The sequence below is a fragment of the Bubalus kerabau genome, chromosome 3, assembly GCF_029407905.1.
Source record: "Bubalus kerabau isolate K-KA32 ecotype Philippines breed swamp buffalo chromosome 3, PCC_UOA_SB_1v2, whole genome shotgun sequence".
NCBI lineage: Eukaryota > Metazoa > Chordata > Mammalia > Artiodactyla > Bovidae > Bubalus > Bubalus kerabau.
Window position 1 is genome coordinate 169,255,407 of NC_073626.1, and position 19,170 is coordinate 169,274,576.

A 19,170-nucleotide genomic window follows, 5' to 3' on the forward strand; every position below is an offset into this window, starting at 1 on the left:
GACATGTGGTGGCTCAGTGGTAAAGAATCTGCCTGCGATGCAGGAGCTACAAGAGATGAGAATTTGACCTCTGCATCAGAAAGATCCCCTGGAGAAGGGCATGGCAACCCATTCTAGTATTCTGGCCTGTAGAATTCCATGGAGAGAGGAGTCTGGAGGGCTGCAGTCGATGGGGTCGCAAAGAGTCAGACACTACTGAAGCGGCTTAGCACACATGTGGGATCTTAGTTCTCTGACCAGGGATTGAACCTGTACCCCCTGCATTGGAACCTGGAGTCTTAACCTCTGGACCACTAGGGAAGTCCTGGACTTTGTCTTTTTGTTTCAGAGCTCAGACATTGCATTGTCTATATTGCAAAAAACTCTAGATCTGACAGAGTAGACCCAGTATTTTGGATTACTCAAATTGCTGACTGAATTATATATAGCCTGTTGATTTGAAGTCAGTTGTGGCCAGTTAAGGTCCCCCAAATTAGCCAACTAGAACAGGCAGAGAAGTACAACAGGGAAAGTAGTAACTGAGTTGATTTCCATTCAAAGCTGCTCATTTTGGGATTCCAGGTACTGTCTCAGAACTAAGAAATTCCTACTCTGGTTACTTGATCGGTTTTTGTTGTTGTTCAGTCACTAAGTTATTTTTGATTCTTTGCAGCCCATGGACTGAGCACGCCAGTCTCCCCTGTTCTTCACTATTTCCTGGAATTTGTTCAAATCCATGCCTACTGAGTCAATGATACTATCTAATCCTCTTCATCCCCCTTCTCCTTCTGCCTTCAGTCTTTCCCAGCTTCAGAGTCTTTACTTTTTCAACTCATTGGTTGAGGAGTAGAAATGTAAATTTTTCTCTCTCAAGTCACACCTGTTAATACGTGTTACATTTACTATAAACCATAATGAAACTTCCATCTGTATGAAAATTGAGACTTTAAGTGATTTCAAACTCTTTTTAGAGATGGACAGATGGATGGATAGATAGGTCATTGTAATTAGTGACTCAAACAATAGAGTGGTCTTATTGTCCTTGGGCACCTCCCACTTTCAAAGAATATCTTGCTAATTGTTGCGCTTGGGATTTCTTCCAGGCCTTTTTGGTTGTAGTAAATGATTTAGCAACTGTGCTATCAGAAATCGTTTTGTAAGCTTTAGAATTCATGGAATTCTAATCAAGTAACATTTTTGAAAGAGAGACCTCATTTGACAAAGGAAAAGAACATTTAGAGGTTTCTTGATTTAAAAAAAAATTTTTAAGTGATTGCCTCCATGGGTCCCTGATTTAAGGGAAAGGTACGCCATCCTGCGACTTCACTTTAGTATAATTTCACTGAATGGCCTAGAGGGCTCATCAGATTATGGCAGCATCTATGAATACCAGCAAATTAAGCATCTCTGTTTACAGGGATGGTGAACAGGAGGGAAAAGGGCCATCAACTCACAGCATTCTTTTTAGCAATTCTTATGTGGATGGAATTGCTTCTCCTCCCTCAGATGTAAAACGCAGAGGTTACTGCATTATACATAACCGCAGAGAACTGAAAATTTTTCCATCAAGAACCACAAGTCAATAAATCTTATGATCTCACCATTAGTGCCATAATTGAGCTAAATCTTCTTAAACCAGGCACTGTTCCTGAGGTTCTTTGAAGCATGCTCACTCTTTCTTTCAGTAAAATTGAGGGCTGACCTCCATTTACAGGAACACAGAAGCAAGGCTCATAAATACTAATATTCTGTACCAAGTTCATCAGAGCGAGGCCACTTCACCCAAGTCTGTAAACGTTCAATGCATGGTTTTACTCAGCAGAGAAAAGAAGGTCGCCAGCTTTCCCGAAGCCTGTAAGGCTCCTTCTGGTTACAAAAGTGGGTCTCACAAATTACCCTTTTTGTATCTGTTTCTTGAAGGGCAAATATTTAATAAGTAGTGACCCCACACTTTGTACAAAACACTCCCAGTTGTTCCTCAAACAGAATTAGGCTCTATCTTTTAAAAAATTTTGTATTTATTTTTTTTTAATTTTATTTTATTTTTAAACTTTACATAATTGTATTAGTTTTGCCAAATATCAAAATGAATCCGCCACAGGGAACACATGTATTTATTTATTTTTGACTGCACTGGGTCTGCGCTACTGCACACAGGCTTTCTCTAGTCGTGGCTAGCAGGGGCTACTCTTCAGTTGCGGTGCATGTTTTCTCGTTGCAGTGCCTGCTGTTGTTGCGGAACGTAGGTTCTAGAGCACAGGCTCAGTAGTTGTGGCACGCAGGCTTGGTTGCTCCTGGCATGTGGGTCTTCCTGGACCAGGAATCAAACCTGTGTCCCCTGCATTGGCAGGTAGATTCTCAACCACTGGACCACCAGAGACGTCCTGGGCTCTTTTAAGAAGTCATTGGTAATTTTATTTTGTATCTGTCTTAGTCAATGACAGTTACAAGCAGACATTAACCCGTGATTCTCACTGATGTTACAGTTAAAAGTCCCAGCATCCATTGACGATCAGGCACTAACTGCATGCCTGGCACTCAGCATTTTATATGCATCATCTCTTCTTATCCTCTCAACAACCCAGCAGAGGAGGTAGTGTTACTATTCCCATTTTATAGATAAGAATACTGAGGCTGAGGGACGGTAACCTACTTACTCAAGGATATATAACCATACATGGAGGAGGCACAATTTAATTCCAATCATCAAACTCCAGAGTTGTAGCAAGGACCCTGGCAGTCACCTTGCTCCTCAGCCTCCCCTGACAAGTGACCCAACCAGAGCCTGATGCAATGAAGTTTTCCCTGGGGTGTCCCCCACGCTGTACGCAGAGCTGGAAACATCTCCCATTTCAAGTACACCCACAGGGACCTCTCTTCTTTTACCATCCAGTTGAGATCTTTTTCTGTGTGCTCAGGCTTTCCAGGTGGCCCTAATGGTAAAAAACCTGCCTGCAATGCCGGAGACATAATGAGACATGGCTTCAGTCCCTGGGTCGAGAAGATGCCCTGGAGGGGGGGCCTGGCAATCCACTCTAGTGTTCTTTCCTGGAGAATCCTGTGGACAGAAGAGCCTGATGGGCTACAGTCCATAGAGTCGCAGAGAGTCGTACACAGCTAAAGTGACTTAGTACATACGTAATCAATATAAGTAGATATTAAAAGCACATTTCTTAAGACTCTTTGAGAAATAGCTTCAGAGGATCCTGTAGTCTAAAAAGAGAAGTGATAGATCATATGACACAAGAGGAAAATACAGAAATGTGTTAAAAAACAAATGAAAAAGTGTAGGTTTGGAAAACAGAGCTCAGCTGAGACTGAGCGGAGCAGCTGAGAGGCACTGACCTAAAGTACAGATGTGATGAATAGGATGGGTGGGTTGCCGACTAATACCAAATACTCAATTGCCTTTAAAATATCACAGATTAATTTAGACTTGAAAACTTTCCAAGAAAATTAACCACCAGCATTAAGAATGGAGTTCAAAACCTGAAATGAAAGGATTATGTCATTCTTCAGACAATAGGGTGGCTTTGATAAATCAGAAACACTGCGTCTGAAGGACTTAAAATATCCATGAAAACATCCAAGTCAGGCATTGTCGTCATTGTTATTTTGTGGTTGCTATACCCAAGGCCTTCCCAGCGATCCTAAAAAAAACCCAACCACTCCAGCAGTCAGTAGAGTTTAAGGGGACCCAAAGTGGGAACTTTGTGGTGGCTCAGACAGTAAAGAATCTGCCTGCAATTCAGGAGACCTGGGTCGGGAAGATCCCCCGGAGAAGGGAATGGCTCCCACTCCACTATTCTTGCCAGGAGGATTCCATGCTTGGCATGCTACAGCCCATGGGGTTGCAAAGAGTCGGATACGACTGAGTGACTAACACTTTCCCTTCTGTGTGGGAACTTTGTGGCCGCATCTGTGATGACAGCAGAGTCCCATCAAGTTGAGGACTTGGGCTGGTTCTTCTTTTTCTCTTTTCAAACAGTGAGCTCCCCACATATCCATACAGGAAAGGGACTCGCTGGGTTTGGGCAGGAGGATAAGGTAGAAGGAAAAGATGAGATGCTTGACATATTTGGTGTGTTAGAAGGAACAGTGATACGGGATTGCGGGAAAGGGGAGGAGAACTCAAACTGCAGTCAGAACACCTGGCTTCAAGTTTTGCTTCCTCTCGTGCTAGCTTCGTGACCTTAGGTTTGTCCTTAACTCTCCCTGAGCCTCAGTCTCCTCCTCTGTAAGGCTGGCTTCATGAAATCAGGAATAAAAACTAATTGAAATAGGATACCTCACAAGGCTCTCGTGAAGGAGTGATTATTTGTTCCTCTCTTGATGTGAGTTTTCTACGTGGGCACGTGGCATTTCTGCCCTTGGCTCAGCCCTGGTTCTCCTCAAGTGCCCCAAGCGGGGGTCCAGAGAGCTTTTGTGCGGGCTGCCCACTTTGAGAGCTGGACCCCTGGAACCTTCACAATCTGTCCTCTCTAATTCCTCCCTTCGCGGAACAGCTTTTTTCTCTTGGACACTGTGAGTCCCTTTGGGCGTCTGAACATCTTTCAGCATCTGTGGGCTCGCGCTCTGTGGCCCAGAGTCAACATGCCACGTTGAGCTCTCTTCTGACTCTGCCCACAGCCCAGGCCTCCCAGTTCCCTGCCCAGCTGGAATGGGCTGTCACACACTGGCCCGCGCTCATGAGTGCAATTAAGGATGGACTTGTTAAAAACAACTGTCAGAGGAAAAGCAGGATTTGGATCTCATTGTATAAAGCAATTTGAAGCCATAAACTAATGGTAATTGGATTCATGAGTTTCTCTGTAATTTCAAAGCGTTTACCACTTTAAACAGAGAGAAAGCCCTCTACAAATGTATATGGAGAAAGCTGCATCCAGTAAAGCTTTTGCTGCTATAGGAGTCATAGAATCTTATGGTAAAAGTGTTCTGTGTCTTGAAGTGGAGTTTACCCAGTGGGACTGAGTGTCGGGCTTGGCCCACCCCATTCACTTTTGGGTGGACTAGTCAGAAAATGTTACAGGAGGTCTGGGAAGGGTGATTCCCTCGTGTCTCAAAAGGAAAGGGTGAGTCTTGGGGTCTCTATCGCAGTGTGGACCAAAAACTGCCTTCTTAGAATTTTCTGTCTGACCGCTGAAATTCTAGTTGTAGCTCAGCAAACTGACGGTTAGCTTCACACTGCTTTCTCTATCATCTTTTCATCATAGGTTTAACAGTGGCCACGTCGATATATTACCTGTCAACATCGACGTTCGGAGCGTGAGCAGGAGCGATCAGCTGTTCACTTGTTTTCCCTCGTGGCTCCAGCCCCGTTGCCCACCACCCGGCCTTCATGGCTCGGCCAGGACTTCCAGAGTCAGTTGTGTCAGAACCTCAGAGGGAAGTGTTGAGCGTGGTGGTCTGGCTGTAACATACAGAACTTTTGATGGATGTAGGTGAGGGGAGCAGGCCTTTCAAAGTGAGCTCACAGAGTTAACAGAGGCTCTGAAGGGAAAAAGTACAGTCTTTTTGATCCACTTGCTTAAAAGCGAATCTACTATTTGTATCCATCAGTGATGCCTGCGCGGTTGCCTCATGGTGGACGTTAAAGCTCTTTTATTAGAGTTAGGTTGCTGGTTCCTTGAGATCCAGGACTGTCTGTTGTTATTCCGTTATTACCCCCCCACCAACAATGCCTGGATCTTCCACTGTTTTTTGTTTTTAATGCAGTAAACTGAAGTGCTTCTATCATTGCAAATGATTTTCTTGGTCTGTTTGCAGCGCCAAGAAGCTCTTTTCAGTAATGACTTCCATGGTCCTTCATATGATCTTCGCAGATTATGCCTGTATTTTTGTCTGCCTGCCCCGATACTGGTCATTATGGTAACACAGCCTCTGCTCTGTGGGCCCTGATGCCCTGCGGGTGCTCGTGCGTCTCAGGCAGGTGTGATTCCCACTGGCTTATGAGGTTCAGGAGATAGCAGGTTAGAGGGAGGGAAAGGGAGACCCTCAGACTCATCGGGAGACACCTCCGACACCTCACCATCTGGCGAGGACGTTACAGATAGTGACAGAGTTATTTCTGGGCATTAAGAGAAGATAAACTAAGCCCTTGAGACATTAGGGAAATTAAATGATGCAAATTATGGAGCATGGTAGGGGGGGAAACAACCTAGAAATGGGAGGATTGTGAAGTTTCAAAATGAGTCAAATTAGCTTCATGGACTGGACCTCACTAAAAACGTGTACTTGATGTCGCAATGTCATATTGACAGCTGCAGCTGAAATATGTTTGTTCTGTCTCTGTTTCGTGCTAAAGATAACGCCCAAGCCATCTTCCCCCCCACCCTTGGAATCTGGGATGCAGAGCCCTGTGAGTGTCAGAACAAGGGCAGTGCTTGACTACCTTGTGCTCTCTCTTCAGGAAATCGCAGGAGCAGCCCCCCGGCCTATGGGTTCCGTCTCTCCCCAGAAGAAGAAATGAGGAGAAAGCGGCTGCACAGATTCGATAGCCAGCGAGGCGACCCAGCCTTGTAAACAAACACGGTCCAGTTGTGCAGTACTTACCCCCAGACCCTCCGTTTTGTACAAAAGCAGAGCGGGCACATCACCATCCCAGTTGCTCACACCTGCAGTGGCCTGTCATCCTACGGCCACCATGAGTCCAGTTGATGTCTTGAGCTGGTTGATGTCTTGAGACCAGGCTTGTTTTGACAGCCCCCAGCTCTCTGGGAATGGTACTTCCGACCTTGTTCTCTTGCAGACAGGAGCTTGGGCGTCTCCACTTGGGGACCAGTCTCCATACTCCCTTCTCTCACTGTTGACTCAGTGGAGGCCCTGCCTCGTTATGTCTTTGAAGACCTTGACCTTTGCCAGGAGGTTTGTGTTCACCAGCCCAAAAGATCAGGCCCCCCTCCTGCTCAGTGCCCAACGTGGCAGGAAGTGGGGAGCCACCCCTCATCCTCCTGGCTTGTTGCCATGGTGACTTTCCAGGCACCGGATGTAGCCGTCATTGCAGGATGTCGTCCCGGCCTCCCTTGCCCAGGCGCCTCGGTCCCTGGGGCCCCCACGTCTGAGTGGTGTCTGCAGTGAACCTGCTTTTCTCTGATGCCCCTCTGCCTTCCCAGGATGTGTCAGTGGAAAAGCTTAAGTGAGACCTTGGACAGGAAACCAGTTCCACACTCCACGACCCGGCAGGTGGCACCAACAATCCAGCTACAAGAGCCTCTCCAGGGATGATGTCACATCCTGGAGATGCGACTTGTATTGAACTAACCAGCAGAGCAGCAGCAGGTGCCACGTGCAGAAGAGTGACCAGCAGCTTGGTCACAGAGAAATCCTTCCTGAGGAAGTATTTTTTTTTCTCACAAAAGTGCCTTTTAATTGCCCACTGTAACAGCCACCCTCCAAGACACTCCCCAACACACAGACCGCAGGTCACTTAAGACGTCTTTCCTGGTGCTTGTGTTTCATGAATAAAAGGAAAAGGCCAAATATCACTGATGTCTTATGTCACTGAGATATTTATATTTAAAGAGAGTTAGAAGCAGAAAAGGATCTTCCTCTATGGCTTTATCTAGCATTTATGTAGTTTTCTGATTATGAAAGTAATATATATACCTTGTATATGCATAAAGCCAACATCTGGCAGGAAATGCACCCACATATTAACTGGTTATTTAGGAAGGTGGAGTGCATAGGAGTTTGCTTTCTGTTTTTCACAATTTTATATTGTTCTCTTTTTAAAATGTGTGTATATGTATATATGTGTACTACTTTTGCAGCAGGGAAACTGATTTCTATAATAATAAATGAAGAAATATATAATCAGGAAAATGGACTCAAGAATAAGTATTGTGTCTCTGTTGATAAAATTTACAATATAAACAGAAATACAAAAAAATACACGTGCAATTTAAAAATCACCTGTGTCTCCACCAGGGTCAAGATTTTAAGGATATTGCTTTCTCAGTCTTTGTTTCACAAATTTGGAGCATGCAAACTATGCAGTTTTGTGCCTGGTTCCTGACCTCAGCTGACCTGGGTGAGCCTTTGTCACTTGCATGTAAATGAGCTAACAAACCACTTGAGACCGGGAGCACTTTGACCTGCCAGCTGGAACAATGTTACCTGAGCTCCTCAGCTTAATTTATGACTGATACAAAGTGACATGCAGCACATTTATAGTGTGAATTGCATCTCTGAGTCTTGCAGCTTCAAACATTTTAAAATTGAAATGTTTAAGCCAAATGTCATTCCTCTTCTCCCAAACTCTTCGAACTTGTTTCCCATGACCTCTGCTGGCGATGCGTGCATGCTAAGTCGGTTCAGTCGTGTCCGACTCTTTGCAACCCCATGGACTATAGCCCACCAGGCTCCTCTGTCCCTGGGATTCTCCAGGCAACAATACTGGAGTGGGTTGCCATTTCCTCCTGCAGGGGATCTTCCCAACCCAGGGATCAAACCCCCGTCTCTTACGTCTCCTGTATTGGCAGGCGGGTTGTTTACCACTAGCGCTACCTGGAAAGCCCCCTACTGGGAATAACCTCATTCTTACACTCCATCTTCTGATAGCACATTGTAAAGGTAACTCTGACATTTATGTTTGGCTCTATGATTATTTGTATACAACTGTAGAAAGACATGCCTTCTACACAGGAGCACAGCTTGTGAATGGCTGTGGAATGAGGTCTTGTTAACGCCGCACTTTGCAGCTCTCTCACTGCATCACCCAAAGGCTGGCCGCTGCCTCCCAGTAGAGGCTTATTCAGTGTTGGTTTCTCACCAGAGTGTTTTTTCAATGCAGTAAAAGTCCAGCCACTGTATATGGAGGTATTTATATTTTTTATGGCTGTCAAGTCTAATAATAGTAGCTCCTTGCTCTGTTTCACTTGTCAGATGTAAAGACACCAGAATTGGATTTCAAATGGCGTAACTGTAATAGGCACACCTTATTTATGGAGTGGATTATCACTAAACTTTACAGATGTGGGAAAGGTCATTTCAGTTATAAATATAAACCAGTTATCTTAGCACAACTGTGGCGGATTCATTTTGATATTTGGCAAAACTAATACAATTTTGTAAAGTTTTAAAAATAAAATAAAATAAAAAAAAAATAAAGATGTTTTGGAAATTATTATAATTACTTTGCTCAGTTAATAGGCTTGCTTGTCACCAGTGCTTATTATTTTCAACAGCCATCTTATTTTTTCTTCCTACAGTAAGGAATCTCCAAAGTTACACCACAAAACTGAAACTGGGTTGAGAAAGACAAACAAAAACCAGTGTATTCAACTAATTATCTCTCAGGGAGTAAGCATTTAGAGCTGGTTTTAAATTTGATTTCTTTGCTTAATAGTAATTTCCTGGTTGTCTGTTAAACATTCCCACGCTTTGGTTGTGATCAGTCAACTTAGGAGACCTCTTAATTCAGACTCTTCCCTTGGTTTTCAAGATGAGGAACCAGTTAAAATTGCTTCCTCTTTATGACCTTGAATGTATTTAGTGCCTGTGATTCCAAAGTTGTACATGATTGTTCACAGTCCCTCTGCCCTTTTAAGCTGTCTGTTGTTGAGGCCTGGACAGTAAAAGGCTGGTTTTTGTAGAATTGGGGCCAGTATACATATCCGTCACATGTTCTGCTGCTTGGGAAGTAAGTTAAGAATCTGAGTAAGCAGAGTTGCTCAGTTGTGTGTGACTCTATACGACCCCATGAACTGTAACCCACCAGGTTCCTCTATCCAAGGAATTTTCCAGTCAAGAATCCTGGAGTGAGTTTCCATTTCCTACTCCAGGGGGGATCTTTCCCAACCCAGGGATAGAATCAGTGTCTCCTGCTTTGGCGGGCATATTCTTTACCACTGAGCCACCTGGGGGATTAAAAGACTGAGACCCATCACCAGAAAAGGACAGTAAAACCCAGAGGGTGTGGCAGACCTGGCCGCCTCCTTCCTCATCCTAGTTTCTCTTGAAAGAGTCAGCAAAGAATTGTATTTAATCAATAACTGATGCAAAGAGCTTACTCATTGGAAAAGACCCTGATGCTGGGAAAGATTGAGGACAGAAGGAGAAAGGGGCAACAGAGAATGAGATGGTTGGATGGCATCACCAACTCAATGGACATGAGCTTGAGCAAACTCCAGGAGATGGTGAAGGACAGGGAAGCTTGGCGGGCTGCAGTCCATGGGGTCGCGGAGTCAGACACCAGTGACTAAACAACAAGTCATTAAAAAACAAAATCCTATCATCTCTTCCCTTCCCTTCATATGGATTACTGCAATCATTTTCTTTCTGCTTTTGCCCCAGTCTTTTATTTTAGAGTCACAGACTCCCTGCTTAAAATCTGTTCATTGCCCCACTCAATACTTAAAATTTGTCTTCACTCAGTTCTACATAGCACTGCCCATTAATCTTCCAAAATCTATTTTTGTGATGCCACTCACCATCTCAGTACTTTTTTCTCATTTCTCTGTTGCCAAAGGATAAAGGTCAAACGCATTCGCCTCAACCATGGGGCTCCAGCCAGCCTTTCAGCCTCACCCTCACTTACCCCTAAGGGAGTCTGTGCTACTGCTAACAGGTCTCATCGTTGTCCAGGCCACGAGCATTCCTGACCCTGTGGCTTCCATGCAGTAGCCTATTCCTCTCTCAGCACATCCAGATCCTCTCCGTTCTGCCCCCAGAATGATCTGCCCTTGGAGGGTGTTCATCACAGTTTCCACAAGCCGCTTAGAATTGCTAGTTATCCGGAAGTGAGAGAAGGTCTCTGGATTGTAAGCTTCACAAGGGCAGGACTTTGACTGTGTTTCTGTGCATCTCTTCATAGTACCCACTACAATGTCTGAAATGTTAAAACTGATAAAGTTTTTGTGGAGTAAAACAAGCTCATTTATAACATCACCAGTGGCACACGTTAAAAGAGGTGCCTGTTGCTGCTTGATACTGTTGACTGTGTGTCTGTTTTCTTGAGTCACAGGAAAGAATCACTTGAAAGAAAGCTTTTGTCCATGTTGTTGTTCAGTCGCTCGGTCTTGTTCGACTCTTTGCGACCCCATAGACTGCAGCACGCCAGGCTTCCCTGTCCACTGTCTCCCAGAGTTTGCTCAAACTCATGTCCATTGAGTCGGTGATGCCATCCAACCATCTCATCCTCTGTCGCCCCCTTCTCCTGCCCTCAATCTTTCCCAGCATCAGGGTCTTTTGCCCATAGAAGCAGAAACATCCAGGCCTTTCCCAAGGTTTACCAGATGGTGGGGAGAGGTCTCCATCCTCCTGTGCCCCAAGCTGGTTCCATGTCACGAATGCCGCAGCATAGTGCACAAAACTCAAGATTCCAGGACCTTCAAAGGGTGTCACCAAGGAGCCCCTGTGGATACCACCAAATCTGGCCACTGTTCCTTTGCAGGTGTGTTTGTGTGTCTGTGCACACTGCTTTTCCCCCCATGGCATTTTTGACATCTTATTCAAGATCTTCAGATGAACTGGCAGTTTGGAACATACAATTTAGACTTTATCAAGGAAAACCAGAACGTGACTAGCAGAAATCACTGAATTTGTTTGTAATACATATTGCTGCTTGGGTAGAGAATTGTGTGATAAAGCCAGTAGTATGGGAGGCCATGGTGTAGTGGGTAAAGCACAATCTTAAGCAATTGATGGACCAGGGTTCAAGTTCTCCTGGTGTTGACTGTGTGACCCCGAGCAAGTCATTTATCCTCTCTAAACCTCAGCTTCCTCATCTGTAAGATAGGATAGTTGAGAGGTTGAGGGGAGCTCATACCACAGGGTTCATACTGTACCTGTCATGTAGTAGGTGTTGAAGAAATGTTCATTTGCTAGCATTATTGCTCCATTAGTGAGTACACAACTGTGCGTACTCTGTTGCTAAGTCATGTCCAACTCTTTGCAACCTCATGAACTGTATCCTGCCGGGCTCCTCTGTCCATGGATTGCCCAGGCAAGACTACTGGAGTGGGTTGTCATTTCCTCCTCCGGAGGATCTTCCAACCAAGGGACCAAAACTGTGTCTCCTGCATTTGTAGGCAGATTTTTTTACCACTGAGTCACCTGAAGCCCAGTTGGACCAAATAACCACTGACGTTCCCTCCTAATTAAAAAAAGTTGCTCCATAAAACAGCTATTGAATATCTGCACTGCACCCACCCCTGTGCTATGAGACTAAAAATACCTCCTAACCCCTAACTTCCAGTTGCTCTGGTTGTCAGTAACAGTACCTTACATTTTATATCTCTTTGTAGTTATATCTCTTAATTTTTCTCTTAAGATTTTTTTTGAACTTTTAAAAAGTCTTTATTGAATTTGTTACAATATTGCTTCTGCTTTATGTTTTGGCTTTTTGGTGTGAGGCATGTGGGATATAAGCTCCCTGAACAGGGATCAAACCCACACCTCCTGCCCTGGAAGGCAAAATCCTAACCCCTGGACTGCTAGGGAAGTCCCCTATAGCTCTTACTTTTAACCCTTAGAGCAACCCTGTGAGGCAAGTGGTCTCATTCTTCAACTGGTGGGACAACTGAGACCCACGAGAGCAGAGCCCCGTGCTGGCAGGTGAATGCAAATCAACAGAGGTTTGGTTTCAAGTCCACCCCAGCGCACCACCGCATGGAGGACAGTGCTCCCTGGAGCCTCAGAATCACGCTTTCCCAAGCCCGGGGGCGGCGGGGCGGGGTCGGGGGTCACTGTCTATGCTCCGCTCATGTTCCTCCCATCTGCAGATCACACGTCTACCATGTAACCTTTCCTGTTCCCCCCACCCACCCCCGAGCCAAACCTAAGGCAGGCCATGGTAGGTTAAGTAGTAAACTCACTTTGGCTTGAAAGAAAATGAATGCACCAGAAAAAAACACAGTTGTTTTTGGAGGTCATCAGAGAATTTTATATATAATAAGTGATAGTATAAATTGCAATACAACATTTCAATGTCGATAGCAAACCAGGCACCTTGCAATTGTTACATGTTGAAAAGTCTTTAACTTTACAACTGTAGGTTAGATAAAGGGATGCAATTTATCAGACACGTTTCACATTTTTTTCCTATGAATCATTAAATATTTAAGCACCATAAAATTCAAGCATTTCACATGGATGTGGCAGCCAACCTTGGTGGTTGAAAATGCATTATGCAGAATCTCTGGCAGATAATAACAGTGGCAATTGCAGAGTACTGATTTTTAATGTCAATTGTTTTGTTCCCTGAAGAACTTCCTGATAATGATCCTGCAGGAAATGGTGACTTTTTTCACATGTGGTACAGTAACCGAGAATTGGAATAAAATAGCTTTCCCAAAGACATTAAGAGTTGACCAGGTATAAATAATTCTAATCAGTAATTTATATGCCCTGTGAGAATCATGTTCTACTATATAAAGAATTCCAAGAAATATGTTTTTCATATGAAAAGGCTTGTTTTAATTTGGAGATGTGGCCACAATAAATGTACAAGGTCAGCTACATGCCGGACATATAATCTTAATTTTCAATTCAAGAGTACACATTAAGCCCCATTTTGGAAATGTGGGAAATGGGGGTCAGGGAGTTGGTGTATCACCCAGGGTGCTGCCGCTGGAAAGGGACAGCTGAATTGAAACCTAGGTTCAACCAACTTTAAGGCCACATCTTTCCACTGTTCTTGCAGCCACACCAAATAAAAGTAACAATGATAAAATTAGGCTGCTGAGCTGACAGAAGAACAAATCCATGTAATTTCCTGAAACACAGAGAATGATTTGTTCTATTATAATCTCTAAGAGGCTCAAAATAAAACCCTTGATAAATCCAGTTTTAGTAAACCATTCTGTTACTCTCTTCCTCAGCACCAATAACATGTACAGATTTTGTAGAGGGGATTTTATGCTAGGACACTCAAGATCACGAGGGAACACAGCCTACAGCATGAGTTACGACATATCACATTTCCACAAAGAGTCTTCTCTCATTGTCAAATCTCTCAAATGTTATTTCTAAAATTTCAGTTTATGGAAAAGTATGCTACGTTTCAGGGGAGCCCTGGTGACGCTGGGGTAAAGAATCTGCCTGCCAGTGCAAGAGACATGGGTTTGATTCCTGGGTCAGGAGGATCCCCTGGAGAAGGAATTGGCAACCCACTCCAGTATTCTCGCCTGGGAAATTCCATGGACAGAGGAGCCTGGCGGGCTCAGTCCACGGGGTCACAAAGGAGTTGGCCATGATTTAGCAACTAAACATAAATAAGCTACATTTCAGGAGTGGGTGATGGTTAAAGTTTATCAGTCTGCTTTCTGTGAACAATTGTAAGATGAGATTGTGCGTGTGCAGATAGGTTGTCACATTAAAATTATGTGAAGTAAGAAATGGTTTGTACTTGTAACCATTTTGTCAATGAGAACCAATACCCAAAGCTGAACATCTAATGTCTAATGATACTGATTTGAATTGTCAGTGAAGAAAGAATTAAAAGTCAATAACATGCTCAGCTCTATGTGAGCCCTGAGCATACAGCAATGAATGAAGCATGGCCCCTGCCCTCTGGGCTTACATTCTAGCAAGAGAATGAAGGCAGAGGGATGAGACGTTACAGGAGCTGTGGGGAAAGCATGAGAGAGTGAGCAAATCCCTGACTTGTATTGGGAGCAGCAGAACGGAGGCCAGGTCATCGTGGAGAAATGCACACAGTCCTCCCTACCAGCTAATTCAGTTTAAAGATAAGCTGTTGTCTGCCAGGTAAACTTAGGGGGTGGGACAGGGACATCGCTGGTGGAAAGAGCAGGAGCAAAGTCACAGAGGAACGTGCCTCTGTGATGAGCACAGAGTTCCCACAGGCCTTTACCCCCTGTGGGAAGCCATCTAGACTTCGTGGGCAGTGGGGTCATTTATCACTGCGGACAGTGACTGCAGCCATGAAATTAACAGACACTTGTTCCTTGGAAGAAAAGCTATGACAAATCTAGACAGTGTATTAAAAAGCAGAGACATCGCTTTGGTGACAAAGGTCCATATAGTCAAAGCTATGGTTTTTCCAGTAGTCATGTATGGATGTGAGTTGGACCATAAAGATGGAACGCCAAAGAACTGATGCTTTTGAACTGTGGTATTGCAGAAGACTCTTGAAAGTCCCTTGGACTGCAAGGAGATCCAACCAGTTAATCCTAAAGGAACTCAGCCCTGACTATTCATTGGAAGGACTGATACTAAAGCTGAAGCTCCAATACTTTGGTCACCTGATGCAAAGAGCTGACTTGTTGGAAAAGACCCTGATGCTGGGAAAGACTGAAGACAGGAGAAGAAGGTGGTGAGATGGTTGAATGGCATCACTGACTCAATGGACATGAGTTTGAGCAAGCTTCAGGAGATAGTGAAGGACAGGGGAGCCTGGTGTGCTGCAATCCATGGGGTCGCAAAGAGTTGGGCACGACCGAGCAACTGAACAACAAAAGCCAAAGACTAACAAAATCAAGTTTGCATCTTAGAGAAATGATGAGAATTTGAAACTGGAGGCAGCAGCTGGGAGATGTCTACTACACAAGCAGAGGTGAAGGACAAAGTTAAGACAGGTGCAGTGAGGTCAGAGACGAAGGTAGCAATCCACAGGAAGTGACAACTGAAATTGAGGTCTGGGGGAATCTCAGAGTGGAGGGATTATGGTGGCTAAGCCTCCCTCTGCTGGCAGCATGGATGGGCTCCACTCATTGAGAATAAGAACCTGAAAGGAAACACCCTGACCCCCAGCTCATAGCAACTGTCTTTGGGCAGTCCAGAAGCATTTCAACTAACTCGCTGGGGGAGAGGGTTTGGGAGGAGCTTTTGATAAGGATAATCACCAGTAAGGGATTAGGAGAAGAACTTTAAAGCTTTGTTCATCCTTCAGAGAGAAAGGAGAGAACACTGATGGGTAACCAGATAAAGAAACTAATGGCCTAAAAAATAATGTGGTTTTCTAATGCCAGATAGTATTTTTTCCATAGTCTTGCTTTTTCAAGCATTGAAAATAATTTTTCAAAATCAGCAGGCAGCATTTGTACTGCATTTAGAGTGGGCCCTTGCGATACTAGCATTTTGAAATCAGCCTTGTACACTACCTTGGACTCACTGTGGAGGAACTTGTCCACTTAATTCAGGATGTTTTTTTTAAATTTATTTGGCCAGTTTGTTAAGATAATATTCTGATACTAAAATGAAGGTGTTTAAAATAGCAAACAAGATATGTTTTCTTATGATCCATCAATCACCCTTCCGTCTTCCCAGAAAATGTTCTCAGAACAATTTCATGAATGAACAAGATGAATTTTTGGAAGGCCTGAATTTAGGTAATATATGAGAAAACTTTTGGAATCAGAAAATTGTAATTATAAATAAGGTTGAAATTGGCTTAAATTTCAGGTGTATGCAAATATTTAACATGCCATAGCAGAGTTTAAAAAAATTAATAAAGGATCAAATGAACTAGGAAATATTCTGGTACATCAAGATAATATTTTCTCTTAAAATGTACATTTTTTTTCTCTTTTTACCAGGAAGCAGCCTTAAAATAAATTGCCATCCTGAGGGCAGCCCAGAGCAAGATTCATTTGAAATATATATTCTGCATATAAGAGCACACTCCCAATCAATATTTGGCAAGAAAAGCATTTCTTATAAACAAAGTTTTAATTATTATTAAGTGCATTGAAACTAACCACTAAAATGAATGTTACTTTCTCATGGGAAATTTCTTTAGTTTTCTCTAAAATACCATTTTTTTAACATGAGAAAAGGGAATTTAATAAAAGTCTTTTCCAATAAGCCTTTTGATTTTCAGGATTAGATCACAGAATTCTAGCAAAATAGAAGACGTATCCTTTTGCTAGACAGAAAACTACTCACTATAAAATGACATGACCTCTAAGCTTTTATTAAAAAAAAAAAAAAGCCAAATATCAAACTGCTGCCTTGGTCTAATACTGATATAGAATACAAGAATGTTTTTAGGATAGGAAAAACAGGATGCTCCTGTAAAAACCAATAACATAACATAAGATTCAAGCTGTAAGTTGTCTTTGTTTCATTTAAAAGTGCCAGGTCTTTGGCGGGGGCCGGGGGTGACGATGACTTAAATGAATCTTCTTACCTTAGTTTAATTAAGTCGGCCCTTCATTTTCTCCCAAGCGCATAATGATAGCTCTGTCACTTCCCTGCATGAGATGCCATTATGTGGATGGAGGGAAAGTGTCCTTTGTGGGGCTGTGGGGCGGCTCTGTAGGCGTACCCAGGGGAGGGAAAGGGTCTGCTTTGTGTGAACGTGGCCCCATGTGGCTCCAGGCCCATTAACACACACACACGCGCGGAAGACAAGTTGGACCCCAACTGGGCCAAAGCAGTCTGTTTGGAAGTTCACTGCAGTGGGGAATCAATTTTTGTGAATCACTGCCTTAATATTCATTAATAGCTTTTAGGCTCTTAATCCCTTATTGAACATATTTTTGCCCCATAATTGCCACTTTTCCAAAGGGTTGCCAAAGTAGGCATTTCTATTCTCTGAAAAATGCAGAAGGGAACATAATGTTTTATGTTCATCTGCCATGTGTTTTATGCTAATGTTTCATCTCTGGAATATAGCAACCATGGTCCTTCATGGCATAATGATTCATTCTGCTTTGAAATGAACTGTTAAGGCTGGCTGTGTGGGTTTTTTTTTTTTTTAATCTCCTTGGGTCATGGTTTTACAATTATTTAAAGTGCATGGAAAAATAGATTACAGAGGAAATCATTTTGAAACGTAGGAAATCTCTACTTCCTAGTTCATTTGCTGGCCTATTTTTTTTTTTTTTCTGTAACATCCATCCAGAAGCCCACTGTATTATAGAGTAATTGACTTCAATTGTTTGAGTTGCTATTAACCAATGAATGAAGTTTCCAGTAATGTCATTTGTAATCTGGCTTTTATCATCTATTTGCCTTCCCCTGAATTAGCATACTTTTAAATAAAGCCAGCTTTTCCCACTATCCTCAATGAAAGAAGAATATCTGGGTTTCATCTAGATTGGTAGGTCCAAACAAATCCATATGTGTAGCACTTGCTTAATCTGTCCAGAACAGAGGAAGGAATTATATAGTCCTCTGGGAATAACCACATCGAAACAGAAAGAACAGCTAAACCAGGAGTCTAAGATGAGCACCACTGAATCTCTTAGCACATCCTAGGATGTCTCAGCCTCCTGGCAAGTTTCTCTTGGCGACCTGATTGTGAAAGGTGGGATCTTAGCTATGCTTCACGCAGACCTGGCACCTGCTGATTTTCTGGCGTTGAGCATGGCTTTCTTTCAAGGTGTCCGGTAACGGTGCAGAGGAAAACTGCAAGTCAGGTCTCACTGTTGTCAGCCAGAAACTATACTTGTTGGCAAAAAAGTGGCAAGTTCCCTGCCGGCCTTGGCATTCCAGGAATGGTGCAGCTCTGAAATCCTCTAGGCAGCTGCCTGGGGACATGAGGGCCTGCCCGCCTCCTTGGTCCCCAGCGCCTGTGTGCTACCCAGACAACAGGAGAGAATTAGGGCTCAGACATGCACAGACAACCCCAGACAAAACCAGTGACACACCCAGGTCTGAGCCTGACTTTACATTTTCCCTAAAAATCATCCCAGAAAGAAGAGACTATGATCTGCTAAGGGAAGGTGGCTCAGTGGTAAAGAATCTGCCTGCAATGCCAGAGACGCGGGAGACATGGGTTCAATTCCTGGGTCGAGAAGATCCCCTGGAAGAGGAAATGGCAACGCACTCCAGTATTCTTGCCTAGAAAATCCCATGGAGCAGGGTAGCCTGGCAGGCTACAGTCCATGGGGTCGCAAAGAGTCAGACAGGACTGAGCAAGCAGGAAAGGATGGGCTTCCCCGGTGGCTCAGTGGTAAAGAACCTGCCTGCCACTGCAGGAGATCCTTGGGTCAGCAAGATCCCCTGGAGAAATGAATGGCAGCCCGCTCCAGTATTCTTGCCTGGGGAATCCCACGGACAGAGGAGCCTGGCGGGCTGCAGTCTATGGGGGTCACAAAGAGTCGGACAGGACACAGCGACTCCATAAGGACAACAAAAGAAAGGGTACATGGGAAAGGAGATGGGTGCACACACAAAAAGAAACCCCAAGTGAAAGTGAAAGTGAAGTCGCTCAGCCGTGTCCGACTCTTTGCGACCCCATGGACTGTAGCCTACCAGGCTCCTCGGTCCATGGGATTTTCCAGG

General features: G+C 43.9%; 2 protein-coding genes across 17 annotated transcripts in view; one reads left to right on the forward strand and one right to left on the reverse strand.

Annotated features, from left to right (window-relative positions):
- RHBDD1 (rhomboid domain containing 1) overlaps window positions 1-19,170 on the forward strand; it is a 208,775-nt gene that overhangs the window by 127,684 nt on the left and 61,921 nt on the right. For 2 of the 16 annotated variants that reach the window (XM_055573623.1, XM_055573626.1), the window contains one exon: window positions 6,389-7,813. The exons of 11 other annotated variants lie outside the window; for them this stretch is intronic. In XM_055573623.1, the coding sequence (XP_055429598.1) occupies window positions 6,389-6,448 (60 nt within the window). In that variant the 3' untranslated portion in view covers window positions 6,449-7,813. Of the gene's footprint in view, window positions 1-652; window positions 748-5,745; window positions 5,784-6,388; window positions 7,814-16,475; window positions 16,637-19,170 lie in introns of those variants that run through there. 3 more of the 16 variants (XM_055573624.1, XM_055573632.1, XM_055573628.1) reach the window with 3 other exon arrangements.
- The window catches only part of COL4A4 (collagen type IV alpha 4 chain), a 152,746-nt gene continuing 148,758 nt past the window's right edge, over window positions 15,183-19,170 (reverse strand). The window contains exon 48 of the mRNA XM_055573635.1: window positions 15,183-18,462. Coding sequence (XP_055429610.1) covers window positions 18,199-18,462 — 264 coding nt within the window. The 3' untranslated portion in view covers window positions 15,183-18,198. The remainder of the gene's footprint in view (window positions 18,463-19,170) is intronic.